We start from the raw sequence: 19130 nt of genomic DNA on the forward strand, positions 1-19130 counted from the left end.
GTCCCAACCTGAATCTGTGATTTGAAAAGAGAAGCAAAAAGGTGGGATGGGTTTCTGATGGAAAGTAAGCATTGGGAGTTAGTAGCAATGGTTTTGAAGCCTCTGATACTGTTTGTGATTGAATAGAGATAGCCATAAAAGCAACACTGTGTGGGACTGCTGCTAATCTAGTAGTTTGCAGTAGATTAACTGCAAGTAGATTAAACTGTTAGTAGATTAAACACTCATCTTTGAAATATATAAACATACACACGCACACACTCACACAATATACGCCTTCTTTTTCTGGATGTGCCTGTCCCTTGACTAAAATAGAGACTTAACTCAAACTGACACCTGACATGTGAATGTCTAACTCAGAGTGAGTGAATCATGTTAGTGTTTCTAGTTCTGCGTTCTCAGCGAGTCAGATGATTTGCGTTAAATAGCACAAGAGAGATGTAAGATAGATACTTTTCACAGTTGAGTTGCAGTCCTTGAAAAACTAAATTTCTAATGAAAATGCTGAGACATCCTTAGGTGTCACTGTGCTAGTGGGCACCTATTATTGTACATCTATTACTGTATAAAGCATAAGAGCATTAGTCTTTTAGTTGCGAGCATTTCATTAAAATGCCACATCCGTCTTTCACAGTTGAGCCATGTCACTAGTTTAAAATTCTGTGTTTCTCCAGCTAGGCTAATTTATGGAAAAATAACAAGAATAATTATTCTAAAAAAATAATCAGTAGACTAACAGAGGGGAAAGTTGCTCAAGGAATATTCAGATCTTTTCAGATCTTTCATAAAGAGAGTGTCAATGCAGAGGATGAATGTGGTGATGAGGCTTTGCGGTGTTTTCCATGTGGAGTTGCCGGAGGTATGTGGGGGAGACGATGTTCTGGATGCTGAGGGATGTGCAAAGGAGAATATGAGGCAAATATGGGGCAAAAGCTAATCTGGGAGGAGATCTTTAAAGTAGGAAAGAGAGCCACAGAAATGATGAGCCATGATTTAGTGAGGAAGTGGTGGACAAGGTTTGTAAGCAGAGGGTGCAGGGTCATGCAGAGACCCTGAAAACGAAAGATAGGGCTGAAGGAGATGTTAAGAATGGAGGCAGCCTTGGCTGCAGTGACCATGAAATGACTGAGGATCCTGAGAGGAGAAAGCAAAGCAAAAAGCAGGATCGCAAGCCTGGACTTCAGGAGATCAGACTTTGGCCTGTTCAGGGACCTGCATGGAAAAAACCCTTGGGATACAATCTTGGAGAGAAAAAGGGTCCAGGATTGCTGGTTGGTTTTCAAGGATCACCTCCTCCAAGCTCCCAAATGATTCACCTCATGTGCAGAAGGGCCAGCGAAGGTGGCAGGAGGCCTGCATGGATGAACAACGAGCTCCTGACTCAACTGAAACACGAAAAGGAAGCATACAGGGGGTGGAAGCAGGGACAGGTGACTCGGGAAGAATACCGGAACACCCTGTGCATGCAGGGGGTGAGAAAGGCAAAGCTCATCTGGAGTTGAATCTGCTGAGGAACCTGAGGAGCAACAGGAAGGGCTTGTACGGGTATATCTGCGGGCAAAAGAAGACTAAAGAAACGTGGGCCCACTGCTGAGTGGGGTGGGGGTGGTGGTGCTAAAGGACAGGGAGAAGGCTGAGGCACTGAATGCTTTCTGCACCTCGTTTTCTACTGGTCAGGCTTGCCTTCAGGAGTCCCAGGTCCCTCAGACCCATGGGAAAGTCTGGAGCAAGGAAGACTTCTCCTTTGTGGAGAAGGAGAAGGTTAGGGAACAGTTAAACAACCTGCGCATCCAGAGGTTCATGGGACCTGATGGGAGACACTCATGTGTATTGAGGGAGCTGCCCAATGTCACTGTGCAGCCATTCTCAATTAATCTTGGAGAAGTTATAGTAACTGGGAGAGGTTTGTGAAGACTGGAAGAAAGGAGATGTCACTCCTCCCTTCAGGAAGGATGAGGACAAGGATCTGGGGAACTACAGGCCTGTGCAGCTCCTGGGAAGGTCATGCAGCAAATAATGCTGTTTGCAAACATATGAAGGACAAGAAGATGACTGGAAGGAGTTGACATGGATTTATGAAGGAGAAATCATGACTAACCAACCTGATAGAATTTTACAATGACTGTTCTGGTGAATGAGGAAAAGGGGGAGAATGTTGTTTATCCTGACTTTATTAAGGCTTATGCTGCTGCCTCTTGCAACATCCTCACTCACAGACTGCTGAAGTATGGGGCTGGATAAGTTTCTAATGAAGTGGTGTCAAAGTGGGCTGAATGGTGAAGCTCAAAGGGCTGTGATTAGCAGCATGAAGTCCAGCTGGAGGCTAGTGACTGGTGGCATCCTCCAGGGCTTGATACTGGGGCTGAGACGGGGGCCAGTACTATTTAACTCATTAATGATCTGGATGATGGGACAGAGTTTGCAGATGATATAAAATTGGGATGAGTTGTTGATGCATCAAATGGATTTTTGTGGCTATTCAGAGAAATGTCCAAACAGTTTTGGGCTCCCCACTGCAAGAGAAACATGAATATATTGGATCGAGTCCAGCAAAGGGCCATGAAGATGATAAAGGGACTCAAGTATCTGACATATGAGGAGATTTTGAGAGAGCTGGGACAGTTTAGCCTGGTCTTCTCACCAAGGATATCTTACTGATGTGTATAAATATCTGATGAAAAGGAGTGAAGGCAACGGAATCAGACTCTTCTCAGCGATGTCCAGCAACAGGACAAGAGGCAACGGACACAAACTGAATTGCATAAAGTTTTGTTTAAGCATCAGAAAAATTCTTTCTTCGAGGGTGAGTGAAAACTGGAAAGCAGGTTGCCCATAGAGGTTATGTAGTCTCTATACTTGGAGATATTCAGTACCCAACTGGACAAGGTACATAGCAACTTGCAGCAGTTGACCCTGTTTTGAAGAGAGGGTTAGACTAGACAATCTTCAGGGGTCCCTTCCAACCTCGGTTATTCTACAATTCTGTCAACTTCTCACCCATTTCTTTTCAACTCTGTGATCTGGGGTTGTTCCTGGGCTGGCACTGTGTAATAGGTTATATAAATACGTGCCACAGAATCTCTTCATGGAAGTTTCATGCATAAATAGAAATAGTATAGGTTGTACCTTTGCTTTCCTGACCTAGGAGGCAGAAAATGTAATTACTTACAGACTTGCCTTATTCCCTCCTTTTTAGAATAGAATACATCCCTGCATCAATCCCACTTAGAGTAAAGCTTTTAGAAACAAAACTGGTTACTGCTTGCAATAACCAGAGAATGCACAAAAGAAGATACCTTTAATGAAGTGTTCAGTAATGTACCTAACACTGCTGTCATACGTCACTGATAGTCTTCAGCCTCAATATTCTTTCAGGAGCAAAAAGAAATCTAAAATCTCAAATGGTAAATTTCTGTTTTGGGGAGGGGAGAACTTGTTTTAATAGAAGTGCTTGTTTAAAAAGAATGTACAAGTCATGTAGAATTTGTTTGAAAACCTTTAATTAGAAGCTCTGAAGTTTACACCAAAAATGACTAGGGTAAGGGTGCGGAGGAAGTCCTCCATCCCACCTCTCCTCAAATCTTTCTACATGCATGGGTGCACCTTTTGGAGAGCTAGGGTGGGTGGGAACAATTCCCTTGGAAGAAGAGTTGTGCCCATCTGAGGAAAAGTAGAAGCATGGCAACTGATAAATCAGAACCACCTATCAGCGTGAAAATTAAATTAATATCTTTAAATTTAAATATCTGAAAATTAACTTAATCATGTGTCCACAGTCCTCTGCAAAACAGATAGGTTAAAATTTCAGTAATACTCCAAAGTAGCCTTTTTGCAGATGTTGAGAGATAAAGACCCTTCTCACCAGTTCTGAATACAACCAGCTTCCTTTTTACTTTACAAAAACAGGGAATATAGTTGTATTTCTCTGTGTTAAGATATGTTGTCTTGAGTGAATTGGTGTAAATAATGCAGGAAAAAATAAACTGTTGTTAATAACTGACTTTGAGCCGGCAGACATTTAACATTTCCCATGTGGTTGAAGAAGAAACAGCTTCTTGCTCTCTAAACAAAAAATCAGCCTGAGGCAGTTGCCTAGTTTGCTGAGTAGTTCTACAAATGAAAGGGATGTATAATAAAAATAGTGAGATGACTACAGATACACTGTAACCTTTCTCATCCCAGCTGATATTTTGAATCTGAACCAATACAGTGTAATGAGTATAATTTAACTACCTTTTGAAATAGAGAACTGCAGCATTTTTAGTAAGTACATAGAAAGTTAAGCAAATGAGGGGAAATAAATTCTGTTCATCAACATAAATATAAGGTGAATAGACAAGTCAGTATCTAATAACAAAAAAAAAATCAAAAATCCTGTTGTGCAGGGCAAAAAACTGTAGGATATAATGGGGCTCCTTTTGAAATTGCTTTCTGGAGTTTTTGCCTGTTTTTTTCATGGAACAGTTCTACTTCATACTTGGTTTATGTGTTAGCGAGGAGTTGGATGTTGCTGTCCTGGGATTGGGTTGTCTGGAAGAGAAGAGTAGCTGAACTATAGCAGTGTAGGACCTCTATACAATTGCATGTATCTAGACTGAAGTGTGTAAGAAATAGAGAAAGCTTTATCACGTAATTTTTTATGTGCATTTATGTGTGAAAGTAGTATTAGTAGCCTTTAAATACCTTTTTAGCGGATTTGGTCATAGACACATAGATGACACATAGATGTCTGCTAGCCTTTTTAAAATTTGGCTGTTGGTCCCTCTGTACTTTAGATATCTATGGACAATAGATATGTTCTGTCTTCTATACTCTCTAAAGAACAAATACAAGATAAACACACACAGATACACTAAAAGGAGATGGAGGAGGAAAAACCCAAAAGAAGCTTTGTAACAATGGTGTTACATTAAAACTTATTATTGTACCTGAGTATATCCAGTAGTTTATCAGTGCTCCAGATGTTAAATGCCCCCTGGCCTCTCCTTTTTTAATCCTTCTGCAGATGAATGAAGTGTGCAAAGGAATAGCTACCTTTGAAGCTTGCAGGCAGTTTGAATCAATAATGCGGAACTGTGCAAATTTCTTCTGTCAGTGTCTCTGTGCAATGTTGAAATTTCATTGTGTTTAAGGAGGTGGGAAGAACTTCAGTCTTTCAGCGAGGTTCAGAAATGCAATGAAAATTGAAGGACTAAGTTTGAATTTTTGGCTAGGGTTTTGGATTTGTTACTTACAGGCAAACAACTGATACAGTGATGTAGGAAGACCAGCAAAATGCGAGTTAAGCATGAATAGGTAGGTGAAGCCTCTGAAGTTTGTCGAGAATGGCCATTTCAGCATTTATTAATGTGAATATCAAAGCAGTCTTACAATACTTTGACGTAGCTTGTATGAACAGTTATTCCATTACTCTCTACCTCACTCTTCCTGTGGTAAGTATATTCCTGAGACTGGTGAGGCATGAAGGACAAACTAGTCATGGAACAGAAATGAATATAATGCTAAATAACAGAAACACTGTACCAATTCATAATTGATTTTCATATTTAATGTAAATTTAAAGGTATTGCAACTGCCTACTCCTTCAGTTTGAGCTAGAGTTTTGAAAAAAAGTGCAGCATATTGCTGAAGAAGAAATAAAGCTTGCTGTAGAATTTGTGATTGCAGGTATAAATGTATGGTTTGCATATACTGTTGAGAATTAATGTAGTTTTATGTTGTGTTTTGAAGCAGTATGGAAAGCAATTAAAAAAGCATTTAGAGTATAGTAGAAAAGTTTTATACCATATATGCCACTGGTTTTGTTGTTTTGTTCCTTGTATTATTTAACTGTAATATCAAAAAAGCTAATGGTGTGGTTGGAATGATTTCTGTCTTGCTTCTAGGGGTCAGATGATTGCCTTGTAAAAATCTGGGCAACAGATGATGGAAGGTTGCTGGCCACCCTGAGAGGACATGCAGCTGAAATATCTGATATGGCAGTGAACTATGAAAACACCATGATAGCTGCTGGGAGCTGTGATAAGATGATCAGAGTTTGGTGCCTTCGAACATGTGCACCCTTAGCAGTTCTGCAGGGCCACAGTGCATCTATCACATCATTGCAGGTAGGATTTTGCTTTGTGAAATCATCTAAGCAATAAAGTTCTGTTTGAAAAAGAAACCACCTGGGAATGTTTTGTGTAATAAAAATGTGTATCTGACAACTTAGTCATAAATGGAAAAGGGATTCTCATGGTACACATCAATGCTTTTTATTGTCAAAATGTCTGACACTTGAAAAATCAAGCCATAATCCTTGTCCTATGATTTTTACAAAAAATTGCATGATGCATGTGGATAGTTCTGTTTGAAGCATTGATTCTTTTCAGGCTACAGTTCTGAATACAGGTGCACTGACTTAAGACCTGCAGTGACAGCTGAAGAGTTTTTCTGTTTAGTGTTGTGTGTTACTGTACAATCTTGGATTGTATGGAGTGAGAGAAAGGGATTTCGGAGGGAGAGAGTTATTCTGAGAAGCATCACATTGTTTTGGTGTTCGTTGCAGTTTATTACTTTTTTCTTGAATGTGGTTGGATACCTCTTTTTTTCTTTTCTTTATTTCTTTTTTTTTTTTTTTGGAGAGAGGTCAGTGACTTCGGGAGCTTTATAGCACATGACAGAAAATAGCATTAGTCTGGAACAGATTAACATGACACTCTTTCTTTTTTTTTTCCCGTTCCAGTTCTCTCCACTGTGCAGTGGCTCAAAGAGATACTTATCTTCAACTGGGGCAGATGGAACAATATGCTTTTGGCTGTGGGATGCTGGCACCCTTAAAATAAAGTTAGTTACTATTTTACTTCTTGTTATTTCTTTTTAATTAAGAACGGTGTGCAAATGTTAGAGGAAAATCTGGCTGAAACAAAACTTGTCACTGGTTGGTTTGCGGTCTATATGATTGGGTATCATCTGTTTTTGGTGTAGCTTTAGGTTACCTGCTTACCTCTGAAGAGTTAAGTTAATAATGTAACTGAGCACTGGGGATTTTGTGGGGTAAAGCAAATAGATGCACGCCTAGTTTTGTTGTATCTCTGTTAATCTAGTAAAAAATGATAATTTTTTTAATGCAGTGTGAAAGGAATTTTAAAATGGCTTTAAAATATGTTTTGCTGCTTTTTTCCACCATCACAAAGTATCTGTAGCTTAAAATTGAAAAATGGTGTTTTTAATAATCACTAATGTAATTTGAGAATGGGATATATTCTTAGGCATATATTGTAATAGGTTGGTCTCATTTTCTTGCAATTTGGGCTTTTGCTGTTAAAATCTTTTTCTTTCAGTGTGCTAAGGGTATTCAGGGCTTGCACCTGGCTTTTTTATTTAGTTGTCTAGATCTGAACTATTTTGATATTCTCTGGCATTTTGACTTTCCTGTTTCATGCTATAAATGAGGCTGCTTCTCTGGTTGTTAATCCTCTGCTGTCTAGTGCACGCTGTAATCGATGGAACACTCTTCTTGGTAGTGAGGAAAGGAGAGAAGGAGATGGCTTGCATGCTTTTATTTCATTATGCTAAGGAGAGGAGTTACCACCACATTTTTCTTAAGATCTGAACTCTTTCTAGCGTGGTGAAATCTGAACCTACTTGCTTTCTAAAGCCTTTTGTGTGTGTTTGTGTGTGTGTGTCTGTGACTGTCCCCTCCCCTGGAAGACAAAGAGATGGAAGGTAGGAAGTTTTGTGAGTTTGGGGGAGTTTCGTAAGATTTTAAAGTTAACCTTAATCCTTCCACAAGATATTATGAGTGGTGAAAGTTTATGTGGAAGTGTAGAGAGGTCTCATTATATGCTTTTCTATGCACATATGCATCTAATTTCGACTACTCTTGGAGGCAGGATACTGGTTTCAGATGTTTGTTTTAACCCACTACTGCTGCCTGTACTTGAAGCTATTGATTCTTCTGGATCAAAACTAAAACTTTATATTAGTCTTTATAAGAAGCAAGTATATCTTTTAGAAATGGGACATAATTGCATGGCCTTTGGACAAAAAATATTTTCTGGTGTGAGGTGATGAGAAAGAAATATCTAATGAGCAAAGTAGCAGTAGTTAGCTCAGAAAAGGAAAACTAGCTCCATGCCTATTTAATAGCAAAAGACAAAAATTGGAAGAAAAAGTCATCTACAATTCTATGTTTACTTTCCATTCCTGACTTTTTTTTTTTTCTTTTATGAGATGTCTCTGTAGCATTGAATCAGCATGATGCTGGTGGTTCCTCCAATAGAGCTGAAGGTTTTCAGTAGTGGTTCAAAGCCACTTTTATGTACAACTTCCGTAGCTGCTGTGAGAATACACTATGGAGCAGAGGAAAAGGCAGAATTCTGTTATTTATTTCTGTTGGAGGAAAATAGGAAAGATTAGGTTCCTGATCTTTTCCTCTTTGCTTGCAAAATGCTTGAGAGGTGTATTTTGTTACCAGACAGATAATTGGGTGCTGCAGCATCTAGTGCATTCTACAGATAAATTCATTGGGAAATTCATATGATACGTGAAATTATTAGTAGTTATTTAACTGCTGACCCAAAATCTATCTTATTCAATGTGAAGACCTTATTTTGTACTATGTTGCTGTATTAATGTGACTTGTTTTGCTTTCTACTTGATGCCTTGCCATTTTGATACTTGCATATGTAAACTTCAGGTAGTTTTATATCTTCTGCTATGAAGTGACTTTTCCTCAGGATATCCATGCTGATTCTGGGGCACTATAACAAACTCAGAACTTTGCAGATTCCTTCCATGTCCATTCAGTAATACTTAGGGGTAGAAAAGTGCTAGCAATAAAGGAAAGAGAAATTGCTGTTACTTTTTTCATAAGGCACTTTGCAAGGTTGGTTTTCAAAATGTGATGTGTAGGTCATTTGAAAATAACTGGTGGTGGATGGGGAGTTTGTCCTTTGTTTTATCACTATAATAATAAAAATACAAGCTTGCTTCCATTCAGTGTATTTACAAAGAAGGAAGGAGAAAATAAGATTTCTTACAGAAATTACTCATTCTGAGCTTGAACCCCCATATCGCTATTCTTTCCTCCCCTAAGGAGGGGAGAGATTTCAGGCAAAACTGAAAGATGGGAATAGCACAGGTCAAGAGCACTGTCATATTGAATTCTAAATTTATGAATTTCATGTTCCTTCTGAAGGTGTCGCAGTCTGTCTTTCAGAAACATAATTGCTCTCATTGATGAAGGTGTGTTACTGAAATGTCCAGTACTTTAAACTAACAGTAAAAAGTGTTGAAGTTTCAGTTGCTTGAGAGAGAACTGCTTTTTATATTCAGCACTACTTGAGTCATCTGTCAGAGAGTTAAAATGATGAGCTCTGAAGCAACATCATGCGGATTGTATGGCTGTTTCTTCAATACAATAAGGCAGTGCCAAAGAAGCACTTGGAGACCCTGCTTTATTCAGTGTGTACCCAAACTTAAGATGTTCAGTACATGCAATGGAAGTGGTTTCAGCTGAACCCAGATTGGATGGATAAGTCTACTGGATCAACCAGCTCTCTTTTAGTAGTTCCCTGTCAGCTTCTTCAAGAGATGAGTATACTGGAAATTGTTCTTTATTCCACACTTCCTGTGATTAAAAATAAGTCAGAAGATTATGGAGCACTTACTTATCTCAACAAATAATGAAGATTTGGCAAATTACAAAGATTACCTTAAACAGTATCATTTGCCATCAGAAAGGAAACTTTGATATCCTTTAAGCCTTCTGATGTCTAGTGCCCTATGCCAATTCTGATTTTTGTTTTTGTTTCTTTTTCTCTGCAGATGTTTACTTTGTTTCATTCTTGGATCACAAAAGTCCTTGTATTCTGATCCGCTGCTGTAGTAATAGTATCTGTGAAATTAGAGACTTCCTATGCTGGTCAGCTCTTAGATAACCTTGTTAATGGAGGCCTATTCTGTATCTAGGTTGTACATGCGGCCCAGAGGGGAGATGCTTGGTGACAGAGCTCTGTTTTGATAAGCAGCTGAAGGATACTTTACAGTAGGTTCTGTGCCAAAGGGTGAAACAGACATGACATGGTTCGGGCATGATTCACCACAAAATTCTTTCTTTTTAAATTTTTTTTAATTCATTTTTTTTTAATAGACGAACGGTCAGCCCTATACATATGCTTCTGTGTAGTGTGGCTGTGACTAGGCATGTTCTTCAGTGGAGCATTACAGAGCCTCCTGCATACTCCTGTTCTTTCAATGAAGAGATTTCTGACCAGGCAGTTACTGTGTGTGCCCAAAAGCCGTATCATTCCAGACGGATTAATTTAGTTTCTAAATAAATGAATGCTAAGGCTGGTTATTGCTGCAGGGGAAGGATGTTGTGGAATGTTGTCCAGTCAGGATAGGAAAATGATGAAAAATTTAGTCAGTTGATGCTTTCCCCAGTATTTAGTCTCTTGTTGTTATTCTGGATGATGGTAGAAAATACGAGTCACATCATGTATCACTTGAATCAACCTCAGACCATCAGAACGGAAGAATAGTCTGCTTCAAGTTTAAGGAGGGAAGTATTACAAGTGATCAGTGCCCAGAAGTTATACTAGTTGCGCTGCAAAATACTTGCGTATGTATTGAATCTTTCTGAGAAAGATACTGAGATGTCTCAGTATTTTTCTGCCATCTATTTGGGTCACAATTTTCCAGCATTAGTCTGTCATTGGCAGGCTATGTAGCCAAAGCAGCTGAAACCTGTCATAAATTTGGATCGAGAAACTTACTATACTGCTGTTATTTTCTAATATTTTCCCATAATATTAAAAATAAAAAGGTTTAGGAAAAACAGGTGCTGGTGATTTTGATATTTCTATTTTGCAAAAGAAAGCCTTAATTTTTCAATTAGCATCAATGTGGTATGATAATTCTCATCTATGTCCTTGTGCAGAAGGCAGTTGGTGTTACAGAGACGATACATCATGTCATACATCAGAATTCAGATACTCTGGACTTGGTTTATTAGTTCTTGAACAAAGACTTGGGTTGGAGAGATTAAGTCAAACATCTGTTTTCTGGAGAGAAATCTCACTTGAGTCACTAAACATTCAGTGAAAGGTTAGGGTGTGGTGCTTGGATCATGCAACCGTGCTTGCATCTTTGTAGCATCTTGAAGAAGATGAATTTGTGGATGTGTGTCCCTCAGTTGAAGTAAATGAATGAAATTGTTTCTTTGCTACTTTTACTGAAAGTTCCCTTTTCACAGATTCACAGAATGGGTAAGGTTGGATCTCTCTGGAGATCATCTAGTCCAACCTTCCTGCTCAAGCAGGGTCAACTAGAGCATGTTAGACAGGATTGCATCCAGGCGGGCCTTGAAGATCTCCAGAGAAGGGGACTCCACAACCTCTCTGGGCAACCTGCGCCAGTGCTCCGTCACTCTCACAAGAAAGAAGTTCTTCCTTATATTCAGGCACAATTTTCTGCGTTTCAGGAAGTTGTTTGATTGTGTTTTTGACTCGTCTCTCATTTCTTGATCCACAGTGAACTTAATAGGATCTTGAAATGGTTTTCCAGGGCTTTTCTGGACCTGTCTATGAAGTGTTCATGAAGGTGTCTTAATGCCTTTCAGCTACTTTATATAATTGGATTGAGAATTTTTGTAACATGAGCAATTCATTTGGTTTCTGTATGTTGCAAGAAATGATTCTTTTGTCCAGCTTCCTTGCTTCCCCCTACAAAATACTGATACTTTAGATGTTCATCCAGCTCTTGAAATACTGATTGCCCAGCTCATTTTATAAAGACCATGACTTGCTCTAGTGTGAAAGAATGGTGTAATCTTTTATCTCTTAGTGACTGAAATAACACACATTGAATAGATTTAAGTTGGAACATGTGACTTGATTATCAAAAGCTAGAACTGAAGTGCATTACTTTGTCTTGCAGCCATGCTAAATATAAAGGCAGAGTTCACAAACCACAGTGAAGGAAAGCATCAGCCTCTATATCCATTTAGGTTGCATATTGAATCTTTTTGATAGTTCTTTTTTGTCTTAGTATCTCAATTAAGAAGGATTTACACTAGACAAGACAGATCTGTTACGTAAAACAATTTACCCTGTGATATTTTCATGCCATGAATCTTTGCAGGCAAGTGTCTGAAAATTCTTATAAGAAAATTTACAGAAACTGTAAATACTATACTGAATGTGAACAATTTGGAAAAACATTTATTAATCGGTATTCTCACTGTGTTCATTTCTTTGCTTTTTGCATAGGGACTATTAAGGTTTAATGCTTACCCTTTGTTTCTCAGAGGTAGCAATGACTGACAAGGTGAAGAAAGGTCTCATGCATCTGATGAAGGTTATTTGCCTTCAATTGAAATAAATTATAGATCTGTGGACCATTTTGCTCTTAAAAGAGAAAATTTTACATGAGTTGTGAATATCTATTCTTTTATGTTAAAAGAATTCAAACAAATCTTTAGTGATGACACTTGTGGGTGTAATGCTGCAGTTATCTAGTGAGTTTATTCTTTAAGGAATGAAGATTGCAGATGGTATACTTTGTAAGACCACCTACTGATTCGAGGTTGCTGCAGTACATGAGCAGAATTGAAGTAATGATTGAAGTACCAGATCTGATTTTTTTTTTAATTTATTTATTTTTATTTTTTACACTCGTAAAGTATTAAATCTATTGATGCTTTAGTTTTGTTTGTACATCAGGTATTGAAATGTCTAAAAGGAAGCACAGTACCTAAAGTAAAATTTCTTATGAACTTCCAGCCATTGTCCTAAAATTCTTTGGGGGCAATGCAAAACCAATGCCACCCACAAGAATACATAACTTTCTGAAAACCTGGTACATTCTAAACACTGTGAAAAACTTCACGTTTATTTAAATTTCTTTACATTCTTTTCTATAAAGAGCACCACGCTCTGTTTATCTTTTGTAGTAAAGCCATGTACTGCCAGAGAAGACCAGAGTTCCAGAATTCATTGGCTTAAAACTGAACGTCATGGATAACTGGCTCTGGTGTCCTCCTTTCTACTTTGCAGGTGACTTAGGAGAGTGTTTTGTATAGTAATATTTGGGGGAGGGAGGAGCAGAATTTAAGTTGTGATATAGCTTTCTTTGATACATGCATAACTTGGTCCATCTGGATGTCTTAGTTTCCTAAAGATCAGATCATGAAGCATAGTCACACTAAATTGTTTATAGATGGGCAGCCATCTGTTCCTCCATATTTAATTTTGTCCTTCTGTGCTTTATTTCTAAGATACTGACTTGTTTGTGAAACCCTTTTAAGAAATCATTTAACTATTTCTTTGTTTGTAGTCCAAGGCCAACAAAGTTTACAGAACGCCCTCGGCCCGGAGTCCAAATGATCTGTTCTTCATTTAGTGCCGGTAAAGGACTTTCTTTTTCCCTTTGTCTCAATATGAGAAGTTATTTGGAAAGTAAAATGAAGTATAATACAGTTACTGTAGCATATTTCTTGTTACTAGAATAAAAATCAGTTAAAATTATTTTAAGAATCCCAAATATTAATGGTAGATATTCAGAATCTGTGCATAAATTTTTGGTGATACAGAAATTCTTGAAAACAGTTGTGTGTAGAGTGTTGAAAGTAATGCTCTTGTGACTGACTGAAAAGCTTCCAAAGGCTGACACGCACCTTTTTCTTGAGAGTGTGAATGTTAGTCTGCTTTATGTAAAATAGAATCTTTAAGGGTTTGGATGAGAAGATGTTGATTCTCAGATTCTCAAAAAGTCTGAATTTCCTTGATCCCTGGAAGTGGCAATTGGTGAAGAATACAACATAAGCAATTGGATAAAATGCCAAAACCACAGAGAAGTATTTTCAGTAGTTCACTGAGACTGAGACCTCTGTGGGCTTAGTCAGAGATAAATTACTACAGGTAGAAAAGTTAGCTAATCCTTCAGGTATGTCTTTAAATGCATACTTACCTGAGAGCAAATGTGAGGTACTTCAACTTAGTGCAGTCTTCAGTTAAGCTCCTGTTTTTATTTATAGATTAGTTACAGGCAGACCTGAAATGAGATATGGCTGTAAAATTAAAGGGAATGATTTTGATGTTACAGGCATTAAAAATATTTTAATAACATAAAATCAATCTTTTTGTTATGACTTACTTATCTGTGTTTACCTTTCTCAGGTGGAATGTTTTTGGCCACTGGGAGTACAGATCACATCATTAGGGTTTATTTCTTTGGATCAGGTCAGCCAGAGAAGATATCAGAGTTGGAATTTCATACTGTAAATACTATTTTAAAATCACATATGAATTCATTTAAAACGTATGGATAATTTGGAATCAATATTAATTTCTTTTCTTTTTTTTAATATAGGACAAAGTTGACAGCATTCAGTTTTCTAATAGTAGTAGCAGGTAAGTAAAAAATTTCTTTTTCAGAGCTAATTTTTTAACCTTTTTTGGATATCTGTAAATATCAGTTTCTGGAAGTAGTTATTAAAAAAAAATCGTTTTCTATTTTGAGGTTCATGCAGCATATTCATCTATAATAGTTTTTTGAATTCTCACTAGTGAAATGAAACTCTTCAGTTTTACAGTCATATTCATTGGAATGAACGATTAAAGTATTTTGAGTTTACAAAATCAAGATGTATTGTAAAATATTTAAATTTTTCTTAAACGGTATATATGCATAACTATCTTTTTATATATTTATATTTTATATATATGTATGTATATTTTTATATTTACTTTAAGTTGACTGCTGGATACAGGGAAGTTATCATACTCTAAAAATACCTTGTCTAACTAGTCTAACCTTTAATACTTCACTGAATTTCTGGATGTTGATGTGAACAATGCTGAAGGAAATACTCAGTTTGTTTATGAATTTTCTGACTCTTAAATGATATTCTAATATATATTTTTATTGTAATGTGAATAGTTGTAAACCAAACTTCATTGTACTCCATCCACCCTTTTATCCTCTTCCTCCCCTTGTGCTCTTTAAAAGAAAACAAAAATTTTCACCTCAAGCCTGTAGGACAGCATTCTGAAACTGTTACTAGACTTCTTACTGCAGTTTACTTTGAGTTCTGAGTTCTGTAACTTTTTACCTTTTTTTTATTATTATTTGTTTGTTTATTTGTTTTTCTATACAGATCTCCCTGTGGTCTCTGAGTAACATTTTTTTTCTGTTGTTTAGATTTGTAAGCGGAAGCCGTGATGGAACAGCGAGAATCTGGCAATTCAAGCGAAGGGAATGGAAAAGCATTTTGTTAGATATGGCTACTCGCCCAGCAGGGTAAGTAGTGTAAAATGTTCTGCTGTCAGAAAGATACTTGAAGTCCCTTCAATTCAGATACTGTTTGCTGACTTAAAAACAAAAACAAAAAAATCCCAAACGAAACAAAGTCCCCTTAAATTATTATGTGTTGAATGTACAGTATGCTGGTTTAGCTCTTTAACTCCAGTGAAAACAAGTATTTTACTACTTACTCAGCTCTGGAAACTAGCTTGTCCTGATAATAGCTCCACTAGTACTTTGATTAGATTAGATTAAAAACATATGTGAAACCCATCAAAAGTGAAATTTATATGGCTTTTTAAGTAGGTATTTGTTTCTGGACCAAGAAAACCAGATCTATTATTGAGACTTCTTGCATTTTAGTAATATTTAAAATTATTATGGAACCTGCATGCTCAGAAAAGCAGTATTGGGTTAATTTATTCTGCATGTCCGAGCAAATAAATTACTTACAGTGTAATGTGTTCTCACTTGCTAAAATAATCTGAGACTTTACAAAGCTTTGTAAGTATGTGAAATTTTTATACAGTAGACCAGAGTCTAAATGGAAAGTTGCATTACCTTTCCCAACAGTGAAAGAGACTTGAGATGAAGAAGGGCTTTGTAGGAATTGTGGCTTTAACATTTTTGTTTTGTATAGAGAAATGTAATTGACATAGATGAGAAATATTTTATGATTTAAGGTGTAAAACTCTTCCACTTACTAGTTGTATTGAATACTTTGAAATTACTCCTGATGTCATCTTAGATTTTTTTTCATTAATGCTGAAGGGGACAGCTGAAAGGCCAAGAGAGCAGTGGAAGAGAGCAGCTAAATACGGTACAATTCAGTTAGAAGTTTGGATCAGGAAGTATCTTGTCAGTTATTGTCAGATGCAATAAAACTATCTTAAATGAGACCTTGTAGAACACCGGCAGAGTGAAAACAAAGATAGACTTAATCTCTCTTGAAAATGCAGCCTGTAGAAAGTCTTGGTTTTAATTGGTCCTGCAAAAATAAGAATGAATTCTTTTTCATTACAATCACAAATATTAAACTTCTTTGAGACACTGAACTGTTCATCTCAGTAAAGCAGATTTAGCTGAATTCTGATTTGTCCTTTTAACTAGAAAGAGAAATGGAATTTTTTTTTTTTTTTTTTTTTTACACATGTGCGATTTTATCAAAGAAAATGTAATTGCACTGAAAGGAAAAAGTAAATTCAACTTGTAAAGCATCCTAGATTTTGCATTGATCTAGAAAGGAATATAGTTTTATAACTATTTCTTGTATTGAATTGTACAAAATGTAATACTGTTTCATATATTATAATGCATGGTATATTGAAGAGTCTGTATTTTGTGTCTGCTTTCTTAGTGGTAACATGCTGTTGTTGCTTTTGATATTTTCCCAGAATTTAATGCACTAGAGAATTCAGTGGTGGTTCATCTTTAATTAAAGTTGCAAAAATGTGGTTTGGGGGTATTCTGATAGATTATGTTAGAAATGGCTAGTGTTTCATTTTTATGTTTTATCTACATAAAAATGAAACACATGCAAGATCAAGCACTGTTATTACTGATACTAAAGTGGCGTGAGGCTGGTGATGTGGTACTCAGTATGACCTGACAATTAAACTCACTTTAAGGTATGAGAATACTTGTGTCTATGCTTCTAGCTGCCTAATATAAATATTCTCCAAGTCAAACTACTGTTCACCAAATGACTAGTTTGGATTTTCACTCTTCAGTAAGCAAATACCACAGAGAGCAGTCTTAAATGGATTAGGTGAGGTATCAGAGGGCATAGTCTAGGGGGGAAAAATGAAATGTATTAATTCTTCAAAATATTAAGGTGATCTGTAGTCATTGTTTAAGCAGCTATAAATGTCTTCTTTTGGTAGTAGATGTTATACAATGGGTAAAATCTTTCATTTCTTAAGGTTCATAATGCTGCTATTACAAATAAAGCAAAATATAGAAATATTTTCATTTACTATAGAAATAGCAATATCTTTAATAAACTAAGATTGCTTTGAAACTCTTTTTGCTTTTTTGTTTTAGACAAAGTCTACAGGGAGTTGAAGATAAAATCACAAAACTGAAAGTGACCATGGTGGCATGGGACCGCCATGACAACTCTGTTATAACTGCAGTAAATAACATGACTCTGAAAGTTTGGAATTCTTTCACTGGTCAACTCATTCATATTCTCATGGTAATGTCTTCCATCTTAATATACTAATCCTGAATGCAGAATTTGTATATATATCACCAAAATTATTCCTTACACATTCTTTCTACCTGAAGGCTGCCTTAAACCCTTCCAGATAATTGAAATGTAATAGACGTGCCTGTCTGCTGATTCCTAGAAAACAAACCTTTAAAATTCAACTCTTCATTGTTGTTTGAGATGTGTGGAACTGATTTTAGACTCTCTTTCCCCCTAAAATTCTATGTTGGAAGGGAAGAGGGAAACAATTTTTTTTAGTTCTAACCTTTAATTAGTGTAACAGAGGTTTTGAAATGCAGTTAAGGAATAAAATTGCCATATCTGAACCACTGCAACCTTCTCAATCCATAGACAATAAAAGTAGTCCTCTAGTTAGAATAAACCAGATAGCATTTATACTAAAGTCTAATACTTTTTTTCTTTTGTTGGGAAAATAGGTAGCTCCAAATAATTAGATATATCACTAGATGGAAATACTTTAAGGAAAGCTTTAAAGTTAGCATTAGTTTTAAAAATGTATTTCTCTGTTAGTTAAATACCTAATTCTACAGGTCTAAAATAAATTTCTAACTGCGACTATACCTAAACAAATTGAAGTATATGAAGCATCAAGATCAAAAATATCAAATGTTGGTTTAGGCTTTCTGTGCTTTTAAAATCATGACAAAAGTATTAGGAGTTACTTAGTGTACGTGTTAAAAAGTTAAAATTGCAGCTGGAAATAGAAGGGTATAATATACGGAAACAAAAAAAGAAATGTGGTCATAGTAGGCATAGTTCTTTGCTGGGGACTTTCGTAATTTCACATTGCAGTTACCAGTGTTACTGCATTCAATTCCTGTGCAAGTATTTTGAGATGTTCCTCTTGTTTAGCTTACTCTATCTTTAATTTCAGGGACATGAAGATGAAGTGTTTGTACTTGAACCTCATCCATTTGATCCAAGAGTTCTCTTTTCTGCTGGACATGATGGAAACGTCATAGTGTGGGATTTGGCAAGAGGAGTCAAAATCCGATCTTACTTCAACATGGTAATTTTCCTACGTTATGTAGATATTCCAAAACAACCATTCTAAACTTCTTGCTATTAATAAATTCCTACGTAGGCTATTTTGAAGCATGCATTTGTGTGTAGGATAAGATCCTACATCCACTAAAATCAATAGAGCAACTCCTCCTCAGTTTAGTGGGGCAAAGGTTAAATCTGTAACACATTGAAAATTAGGGATTTTGGCTGTGTTTCATAGTGTCATCTTTCTCTATACTTCATCCACATGAAATTGGAGTCTTGGTTTACATTGTCAGAGATCATGCGTAAGAGACAAGGTGACAGAGATCCTTCTTTAGTGCTCTGTTTCTTGCCTGGGAAACCGAGATGGAACCTGATTTATTTTTGCATTACTAATTCTTAATGTGGCTAAAGCTCTTCAGGAGTCACCTGATCTCATACAATGTTGTTGTGTGCTGCCTTGACCCATTGGACTGAATACTGTCAGCCTTTCTGTGTAGAGCTCCTCCACATGCAGGTTTCAAATTTGATCTGTTCTGCACTAAACTAATTCTTCTGGAGGATTGATGCAACAGGTATTTACTTCTGTTTCTTAGTATTAAGAGGGTCTTTGATATACATA

At 36.7% G+C, this 19130-nt stretch overlaps 1 protein-coding gene across 2 annotated transcripts in view; it reads left to right on the forward strand.

Annotated features, from left to right (window-relative positions):
- The window catches only part of PHIP (pleckstrin homology domain interacting protein), a 111710-nt gene that overhangs the window by 26623 nt on the left and 65957 nt on the right, over window positions 1-19130 (forward strand). For both annotated transcript variants that reach the window (XM_062572826.1, XM_062572827.1), the window contains exons 8-15: window positions 5886-6107; window positions 6725-6825; window positions 13321-13391; window positions 14163-14263; window positions 14356-14396; window positions 15187-15285; window positions 17332-17485; window positions 18396-18530. In XM_062572826.1, the coding sequence (XP_062428810.1) occupies window positions 5886-6107; window positions 6725-6825; window positions 13321-13391; window positions 14163-14263; window positions 14356-14396; window positions 15187-15285; window positions 17332-17485; window positions 18396-18530 (924 nt within the window). The remainder of the gene's footprint in view (window positions 1-5885; window positions 6108-6724; window positions 6826-13320; window positions 13392-14162; window positions 14264-14355; window positions 14397-15186; window positions 15286-17331; window positions 17486-18395; window positions 18531-19130) is intronic.

This window comes from Rhea pennata, chromosome 3 (assembly GCF_028389875.1).
Source record: "Rhea pennata isolate bPtePen1 chromosome 3, bPtePen1.pri, whole genome shotgun sequence".
Classification (NCBI taxonomy): domain Eukaryota; kingdom Metazoa; phylum Chordata; class Aves; order Rheiformes; family Rheidae; genus Rhea; species Rhea pennata.